Here is a 10,755-nt window from a genome sequence, read left to right on the forward strand (position 1 = left end):
AGAGAGAGAGTGAGATAGAGAGAGAGAGAGAGTGAGATAGAGAGAAAAGGAAAGGAGATAGTGTAATGGAAGGAGTAAAAGGGTAAAAGAACAATGAGATATTCTCTCCTAATTTTTACCATCCAGACTTAGAGACTCTTCTTTATATATATATATATATATATATATAGAGAGAGAGAGAGAGAAATGAACGGGAAATTCCAATTTTACTCGCTAGGCACGTTTCAGACGTTTTGCGCTCTTCAATTGCTCCTACATACGCGCTTTTTCAGGAGACTCCATCTCCGTTTATCTCGAATTATCTACTAACAGACACAGACACATGGTATTTAAGTAAATGAAACTTATATAAATTACGGCACCGATCATTAATCCACTAAAACTTGTTATTATTATTCGTGTATTATTCATTTGTTCTATAAGAGGCAAATATATTTTTTATATATTTTCACAAGGAAACATTTCATTCATTTCTCAAAATAAAATTTCTCAGTATTATATACTTTTATAAAATTGGGAAAATAATAGCACAAAATTATAATCGTTTTCATGAAACATTATTAATTTTTGTTATACGGCTTTATATTTAAATTTTTTTTTTTTTTTTTTTTTTTTTTTAAAGGGTATAAATCTTTCTTAAATTTTACGTGACTTACCATTAGAAAAGTGTCCGAAGTAATAATTTAATTTAATACTTATTTTTAGTTCTATTATTTAAGCGCGCGCAGGAAAGAATAGTTGGACAGAGTTAGATAGACTTAAGTCTTTATCATTGTGTCAGTTTTATAGTAATATTATTTTTACTTCTTATTATATATCTTTTGCTTATTATGACCACATTTTTATATTTGTGCACACATATATACGAGCGAGTGTATCACTTTATTTATCGAAAGTTCATATGTATCTGCGCGGGGATATACCAATATTCTCAAGCACGAATAGTCACGTCTCTCTCTTATGATTTTTTAGTCGAATATAATACTCTTTTGTTTATGGTAGTTATTCAGTCTCGTATTTATAATGATATTTGAGATTTTTCGTATACTTTATCCATGATAAAGAACTTTCGTTCCAAGGTTTCCAGTAGCCATAGGTATATAGATATTGAATATCGATTAACTATTAATATTTAAGAATAATTTCATACACGAGGTGAATTTAATCTCATTAATACACAGTCAGACTAATAATGGTTTTTATGTAATTGCATTATCAATTACTTTTCTAAAATACCAAGCGGCCAAATATCATAATGTTGATAAATAAGGGATAAGTGGTAATGACGGGTATTTACAACACGTTTTCATTTGCCTTCTATATAACGTATTAAAACATTCGAATCATTTGCGATGATTCAAATCAGCCAGATACCTCTTAAAAATTGCAGACTAAATTGACGAAATGTAGTCTTGTAAGGAGTGGGGGCTACGCCATTACGCACGTCGTTTTAATCTTCCCCCCCCTCTCCAAAATTACCACCTTCAACCTCAAACACTGTAATTGTTAGTCAGTCAGTGCGAGCTCTTTATCAATACACTAACGTAAAAACGATTCGCATGCATATTTTGGGTGTTACTTCTCAGGTCGCGACTCGAGCGAGGATGCAATGGACTATAGCCTCCTGGTGGCCTGCTTCGCTGGTGGCATAACCGCCATCTGCATCCTCATCGTGGGTGTGACGTTGACCTTGTATCGCCGTAGTCATCCACTCCAGCCGAGCAAGATGCAAACGCAGGTCGTGCACTACGTCGGCACCGGAGCCGACGATCGTTCAGCCTCGGCTACGGTTAGACACGAGGATCGGCAACGAACGCAGCAGCAGCAGCAGCAGCAGCAGCAGCAGCAGGAGCACCATCATTACCATCATCATCATCACCACCACCAGGCGCAGACGCAGTTGACAGAGTATCCGGTGAGTCGACACTGCTTGGCGTTGAATAATAATCTCGGAATGCGCGCGAGACGTATTAGTTAATAAATTAAGCGTTACTTGGCGATCGAAGTAATTTAAATTAGTTTGAATGAATAAAGTGTATGGGTTACTCTAGCCGAATAAAATTTAATAGAAATAACTCTTTGTATTCAATTATTTGAATTTAATTTCTTTGAATTCACTATCCAAATTTCAAGCTATATTTTAATAATAATACAATTTAATTTATAATACGTTTTTCAAATAATATGTGTCTGTAATATGAGTCTTAATTTATTCGAATGCTCGAAAACTTTCATTTTACACGTAAATCAAAGAATTCTCCTTCGAAGGTCCGATTGCTTACGAAAATGCTTACGAAAATGCTATATATTTGCCACTTGATTGCCTCTGTTAGTACTTTGGTATTGTTCCGAACGGCACAAGCATTTTCTCGAAATTTCTCACTGATTTATCATTAGGAAGTGACGACGAAGCGATACCTTTTTTAATTTTAAATGAAAATTGCTTTCGTAATAGGTGAGATAACGAATCGCACAGTCTTGCCTTAAAACGCCAAGTGATACGACTCAACAAATATTTCATTTCCAACATTTCCGAGAGCTTTACACTCTCATTAAGCTAACGGTTCGATAATTTTAAACGCTTTAACTGCACTAAATACATTGTAGATAATCAATCGAGGTTTCGCTTTATAAACGCACGTAAATACGAAGGAAATAATTTCTGGGACAAAATAACGATATAACGAGGCATTTCCATTGCATTCCCACAATATCCAATTCGATAAAAATTACTTAGCGATGCGGCAGTATTTTGTAGCGATTTTTCAAAGTAACTTTATTTTTCAAAGCAATCGAACGATTGAAGGGGAAAATTTTGTGTATCGCTCACTTCACAGGCAGCCGCGGGTCAAGAGTACGAGCAGCGGCGAATCGATGCGCCGAAGAATCTTCAGGCAGGGACGGCGATAGTCGCGTCGATGCTGCCGGAAAATCCTCGCGCACCCACCGGGCAAAACGACGAGGATCCGGATGTCATACCACCGAATAAAGCCGAGAGGCGGCTCAACGTTTTCGAGCCAAATTACGTGCCGAAGCCCGAGCGCATGAAAGACTCGCAGCGCCAGATTCGAGGCGCCGACGACTTGGGCCGCCACCACCAATTGGCCGGGGTGTCGACGCGACACCAACAGCTACTGCACCCGCTGGAAAAGGACAGCTGGCTGCGTCAGAACGGTGGCTACCAGCTCGTCGACAACGGTCGATCGCAGGTGGACAAGATACAGGCGTGCAGTCCAACGAGGCCCAGCACATTGCCGGTGCACCGGACTCACGACATCTACACGAGGAGCCTCAGGGTTCAGGAGAGTTGTATATAATTGAGTGCGATGTCGAGCGAGCTGGGCGGGATTGGGAAGTGCGGTTTGGGGAAGGGGGGATGAGGAGGAGGAGGAGGAGGAGGAGGGTAAGGAACTTGCGCGAGGCACGGGATTAGGTGCTAAGGCGATTTTAATTCTTACTAGCTCTTTTATTCAAATGAAGATGTACGCAGAAGAGACGATTATTATCGATGTTTGTACAAATAAAAGGAAATCTCATTGTTAAGGCCTTGGAGAGCTTATCGAGCTCTTGCATTTATTTAATAACCGAACCTTGTTTTGCATGTTGTTAAGAAATGTGTCTATTGTTGTGCATAACGTTAAATCGACAAGCGAAATTTCATTCAGCTTTGTTCTGTATATTGGTCATTGCTGTTGAACATATCGTTAATTCCCTTTCTTTCTGTTAATAAATTTATTGTTTATACATCGCGTCCATTCATTTAAGATAATATTACTTAATACAGCCTTTTGTGAATAAAGCTGCTTCAATTCGTACAATTTTCTCCTTTCACTGATAACGACTCTGTTTATTGCTAAAGGCGGTAAGGCTCTGTTTATCAAGGAGTTGCTGTGCCCACTAGAATATTGTATTTTTTTTTTTTCAGGTAAGACACTTTTATTATCATTGATTTACAAATCCTCAAGCACAATAATTTTTGTCACTCATATGTTTAATAGCTATATTTGATAATTAATTTTCTAAGCTAATGTAAATATAAATTATTGGTTGCACTGTGTAGACAATCGCACAGATGTGTAATAAAGATATATACGCAGTAGTGTATATATTTTACGAAGAACATCTTTTAAATGTATTGAATTTTTCCTCCAGCACCACAATTGTTTACAAACTTCAGTAAAGTAGTAGACTTTAGCAAAAGTCTAAATCAATAGGGGGGGGGGGGAGAAGAAGCTTTTGTGTCATGGTTGCCATAGCTGAAATTCGATATAAAATTCATTCGTATTAAATTCATTAAACAGTTAGTAGATGAAATACTTTGAAAATATATTGATATTGTGCTTTTTTTTTTTTTTTTTTTTTTTGTTCATTCAAATATTTTAAATATTTTTTATTTTATTTTGATTCTACATTTTATCTTTCAATTATTACTGACATTTTGTTATTTAGCCTCCTTACTTTACCTATGGTAATGGATTTGCAGCATGTCGCACGTCTTTATAAATATTTATTTTTCATTCGTATTTCATTTGAATACAAAAATACAATGACAATTATGAAAGTAATTATTTAGGTAACTATGAAGTTAAATTACATTTGAATTAGTCGCTCGATTCATCTCACTATTCATATAATAATAAAATAAGCCCTTCCATTATTATAATTATGGGAATTATTATAAATATAGAAAAATGTCTATTATCGATGCTCTTATTATTTAAAAGAAAACCTTTTTTTTTATTTTTTTTCTTTTTTTTCTTTTTTGTGCGAATATGAAAATTAATCAATGTGATTAGTAAAAGCAGTCATTATTAATGACATTTTTTTTTATTATAATTTAGAAAATTATAAACAGCAGGTATCCAGGCAAATCGATGTGTTTCATAAAAAAAATGCAACAATTACCGTTCATAATAAAGTAATGTCAGACTTATAATTTATAAGCCAATATAAATAAATATTTATAAACATCAATTTCACTTTACTCGTAATATAAGAGGGACAGTTAACTGAATTAATATATGTGTCTGATCAGAATAGTATGATATTTATTAAAAAATTCCCTAAGTACTATTAATGTGAATCCTAAGGTATTGAATTGCATCAACACTAAATTTTCCCAGTCGAATTATTTTATCTACACAACCTGTAAGAGTAGTTTTGCGCTAATAACTATGAGAGTAACAGACGATAAATGTTCGATCGTCTTATGCAAATTTCTTCATTTGTGGTATTAAACGTGCCTGATTGTTAATCGGATTTAATGAGAAATACATTCTTTTTCGTAGGTTTTATTATGTTTGGACACACTGCACGAAGACCAGCGAGTTTAATTCATGAACTTTTATCGAGTCCTTCTTACTTTTGTAGCGTATTTGTCTAGCACATACACATAATTTATCTGATTTTTTTTTCTTCTAATTCTGAGTATGAGTAGAAATAGACAAAATATAAACTTTACAGGACGTGAAGAAACGTGAAGAATTCAATTAGACAAAATGATATCGAGTATGATATGGAGTAGCGGGAGCTTCACTTATACTCACTATAAGTGCTTGCAAAGTGATGCCATGGTACTATTGCAAATGTGTTGGTGGAATTGTAGAACACGCTTAAGGCAAGGCGGCAACTCGCGCAGTCCAAAGCCACGTCAAAACAGTGCAAATAAGTTGTACTACAAGCGATAAATTGAAGTGAACCTTCTTCGACCATGTGACCCTTTGGATATTCCAGTGAACTCGAAACCATCCTCGAGATTAATCGTATTTCGATATTGATATCTTTTGGATTGTCTGGAACGATCCGCGGGTCCACGCAGTTCACTGTACTCCCATACCCTACTTCCGTATGCCCCATTATATTCTCATTTCAAATTCCGATTAAATATTACGACTTTAGTAAACGAGTGAATATACTTATATTAATTTATATTCATATTAATTTAATTTACACCTACTCATGTTGGATAATTCATTTCTGAATTGATTTTGGAAACCAAGGCTGGGTTTGTAGTTTGCGATAATAATCAATTTGGAGCTAAGAGCTAATTAAATATTATATCAGAGAAATAAAATAAGACTTAAAAAGGAAAAAAATTTTCATTCAATTCTTATAGATGTTGTGTATATATATATATATATATATATATATATATATATATATATATATATTGTTTATTAAAGTGAATTTATACTCTGTTAACTCGACCTCAATTTTATCACATTTTTTTCGTTAAAAATCGTCGTTCGATCGAATGTCGTCGGAATTAACGAACAATGAAAGTAATGCAGATATCTCTTATCTCAACAGTTATGGGCGGATGAATCGTTACACAAGTACAAGAGAAAACTGAAATATGAAATATTCTAACCTGTGACAAACTAATTGAGGGATCAATTACTAATTTTATTTGTGTCATATATACCTACACAACAAAGCATAATATTCAGTCTTAAACAATATAAATTCAATTCTTTTTTATTTAATTATCTGTAATTAAGAAGAAAGAAAATGCTGTAAAGAAAATGTTTGTTAAATTTGAATGATAATATTTTTAGTAATCAAAGTAACTATAATATAATATATAAAATTGTAATTTCTAAAAATGTAAAGAAGAAATTTACAAGACAGACTATAAGATAATAATTATTGTAATCACTCATCATATCAAAATTATCTTGGAATAAAGATTTTCAAACAATTCAAAACATATTTCGGAAAATAAGTATTTCATTATTATTGCAACATAATTTGAGGAAAACATAAAAGATTTAACCATTAAAACGGGTAATTATGAAATAATCATACAAAAAATGCAAAAGTTGGGAAGTTATTCTATAAGAACAGAGAACAAGACAACAATGTATAAAGATATCAATTTTTTATGTTTAAATGATGAAATTGTATGATGTTTAACAGAAATAGATCATAAGAAAATTAATTTTACAAACAAAGTTATGAAGAGATATTTAGAAAATGTCGGGTCAATAATATAATATGACAATAAACTTCAACGATTGTATATTAACTGACATTGATGCATTTTTAAGTTTCTTTAATTTATTAATTTAATTTATATTTTTGATGTACTTAAATACCACGACAAATGAATAATTTTTAAAATTTTGAATTATATTTAACCATATTTATAAATTAATAAATTTAGTAAAACAATTATTCATCCTAATATAAATATAAATGACTAATGTATGAATTTTATTTGCCATGTATGTGAATACGTGTGAAAACGCATTACAGTTAATTGAAATTCATAAAATCTATTACCTAGGCAACTTTTTTTTTTTTTTTTTTTTTTTTTTAAATTAGAAACAGTATTCTGCTTCTAATCATCGGATTTACTAATACTCGATTTATTAATCAGATAAAGAAATCGGCTTATTCATTAAAATGTGAAGTCAGTTGCTGACTTCAATTACAACTCTTAATAAAAAGATAATACAAAGTGTTGTAAAATGTATTGATTACATGATGCAGTTATTTTTGTGTTTATAATAAATATTCACATAATGAAGAAGTCAATAGAATATCTATAATACATGAGTACTTAATAATTATATAAACAAGAATAAAGCGGTAATACACCATTATCATATTATATTTGTATATTGAAAGATTTGTCGATGTAAATATTAAGTTAGCGGTAATCAATGTTCTACATAATATGTGAATACATAATACAACTTTTCATTATACGCATATATATATATATATATATATATATACATTTATTAAAAGATTAAATGAAATGCAATAGATAATTTATAACAGATCATATTTAATCAGTATTACTCGTAACAATTTTTGCTAATATTATTGCCAATATATACGTTTTATTAAATTATTGATATAGGCAACGTTTATACGTTTCTATTAATTCCTTGTAGAGGTTCGGTATTGTTCAGTAATAATTTATTGTACATGGCGAATGATAGAATTTAAAAAATTTTTTTTTAAATTGTATTTTACCGCACCGCAATAATGAATTTTCATGAAAATTTCCTATATGCAATATTTATTTATTCATTAAAAAAATAATTATTTCAATTTTGTACACTGCATTTAAAAATTTAAAAATAAAAAATACTATATTTACTTAAAATTCCTTCTAAGTATTGTATATAATATGTATATTTTGTATCATATGTATAGACACAAGCACGCACACGTACGCACGCACAAACAGACCCACAAACAAACACACGCCCGCACACACAAACGCACACTCGCATATATATATATATAAAAAAAAAAAAAAAAAAAAAAAAAAAATTGACACATGTAAATTATGTGTAGATAAACTAGTATTTAATAACGACAAATTCATAAGTAATATCTGTTTTATTTTAAGCATTAGATAGAATATCTCACCACTTTATTAATATTATTATATAAGATGCATTAACATTTTTGTCAAATCCGATTGAAAGGCATTACGACTAATATGAAACAAGACAGGACACCTGCGCCGTAATTGCAGCTTGCAGTGCTCGAAGGACAATTTGCCTTAGCGCGCTGCCCACATGCGGACGAGTATTTGTTCGCGCAAACGGGCGCGAGATGCATCAAGTGGATGAAACGAACGCGAAATGCCGGTCCATTGCACCGTTACTAAGCAACCCTCCCGCGCATGCCAACTAGGCCGTTTTAAGGCTATGGACTTATGGAGAAACGAACGGATCCTGCGCGCACCGATCTCCTCAACCTAAAAATAGGGGGCCAATTCGTTTCGTGGTAGTCCAAGCTTCGGATCGACTGGTTGTTGCTTACTCGGTCGATCTCGGCCCTCCTCGTTCCTCGACATCCTACCAGACTGTGGCGACATTTACTACGCGCCTTCCATTTCTTCGAAGACGATGTCATTTTCCACGTCCTCGATTCTGCCCCGGGTGACGAGATTTGCCACGTCCTTAATCATGCCCTCGTGCGGTAATTTCCCTCCTTCCCGAGGGAAGTACTTCATACTTTCATTTAACATGTATTTACTCTTGTGTTGTACCAGCTTTCTAAGCGATATCGGATCTAGAATTCTTGCAAGTATTTATCGACACTTGTATATTGTTAATTATTGAATCTATAATATCTATTAAACTTTCAAACGTACCTTATATGCCAATCTTATAATTATTCATCGTTATCGTCGTCTCGGTGCGTTGCAGCTTTTTCTCTTTTGTCATTGAAAATTATAAATAAACTCTCGGTAATTAGCGGTTAAGTTAATCCGTTCGCAATCGGGCTTTCTTCTATTCCAAATATAATTCGACCTTTTATTTCGATACGAAAATCGAATATAATTCGATAATAATTGCTTTATTAGCTATTTTATTAGCCGTAAAGAAAGCCGGTGCGATGTTAATGTATGATGGAGTCGTGCGATAAGATTATAACACAACGAGCAAAATTGATATTTACTTCTATTGCAGTTATTTTTTTATTATTATTCTATTCGTTCCAACTGATAATATGCGCATATTATTACATTAGCAGATGAATGAATAACGTATGTTAGATAAATTAGTTAAGTAATGTGGGTACTCTATTCTACTCTACTCTATTCAAATTTAAATCCCATAAGCTCGATCTAATTAAATAATTCCCTAGTAAAAGAATAACGATATTATGAAAAAAAAAAAAACAAAAAAAAAACAAAAAAAAAACAAAAAAAAAACAAAAAACTACATCGATGCGTCATGATTATCGTCGATAACGTAATAAGAGAAGTGCGAGATGAAAAAGATCGTCAAGTTAAAATCCCCTAAATATTACAATAAATACTAAATACTACAAGCTCCATGTAATGAGAAATAATATTGATTAGTAGCATTATTCGTGCATACATTATCAGCAAGTAAAGCGTTAAGATTCTAATTACATGCACTTAAATTTCCGGAATCCTATGGATTTTTTGATAAGCGTGCACTGGACTAAATTAACCGACAACGCCACTCCCTTGCATTACGGCATAAGTGAGGAAGACTTGGTAAATGCACGGATGATCCAACCATTTAATATAGTAAACGAATACAATGTTGCATCGATAAGCAAAAAATTTTCCGTCAACATTAAAACCTTAGATAGTAATTCCTATGCATGTAGGGTTAATTAAGCGCAGTATCCTCGTTATTTCATAAATTGTCAAACGCAAAGTTTCAATTTGTCTTTACGGCATTATTACCAATCGTAATTCATGCTTTAATCATGAATGTAAACCTCTTGGGCGGCTTCGGGCCCTCTCCAAATTACATAATACATTCGAAATATGGATAAAAAATCACTACAAATCTGCCTTAAAGATGGATCGGCCAAAGCTAGCGACTGCTGGTATATAGACGACGGCGAGGGAATTCGATTTCATGGGAGACGGGAGAAGGGCGCGCATCGCGAGAAACCATCCAAGTCCATAGATACATAGGTCCGCGGTTATGTGTTGCCGTAGCGAAGCATGAAATGGCCGTGCAATAACGACTTGACAATAACGGTAAATCACACCCTTAAGGCGATGCATGCGCCGCTAGCCATCGATTTTGCAATTGCACCGACGGCTTCGGGCGCCCTGCGGAAATAAGTTACGAGGGTTCGCGAATTCGTAGCCCGCTCATCGCTCCAACCGACTCTCTTATGTCCGTTGCGTCTTTTATCTTTCTTCTTCCCCTTCTTCTTCATCATCTTCTTCTTCATTATCATCATCATCATCATCATCATCATCATCATCATCATCATCATCATCATCATCATCAT

The 10,755-nt window shown here is 33.3% G+C and overlaps 1 protein-coding gene across 1 annotated transcript in view; it reads left to right on the forward strand.

Annotated features, from left to right (window-relative positions):
- LOC105367663 (MAM domain-containing glycosylphosphatidylinositol anchor protein 1) overlaps window positions 1-3,347 on the forward strand; it is a 108,589-nt gene extending 105,242 nt beyond the window's left edge. Inside the window, exons 9-10 of the mRNA XM_011506431.1 lie at window positions 1,587-1,915; window positions 2,838-3,347. Of these exons, the coding sequence (XP_011504733.1) occupies window positions 1,587-1,915; window positions 2,838-3,317 (809 nt within the window). The 3' untranslated portion in view covers window positions 3,318-3,347. The remainder of the gene's footprint in view (window positions 1-1,586; window positions 1,916-2,837) is intronic.
- The last annotated feature ends 7,408 nt before the right edge of the window (window positions 3,348-10,755 follow it).

This window comes from Ceratosolen solmsi, unplaced genomic scaffold (genome assembly GCF_000503995.2).
Source record: "Ceratosolen solmsi marchali unplaced genomic scaffold, CerSol_1.0 scaffold7, whole genome shotgun sequence".
Classification (NCBI taxonomy): Eukaryota; Metazoa; Arthropoda; class Insecta; order Hymenoptera; family Agaonidae; genus Ceratosolen; species Ceratosolen solmsi.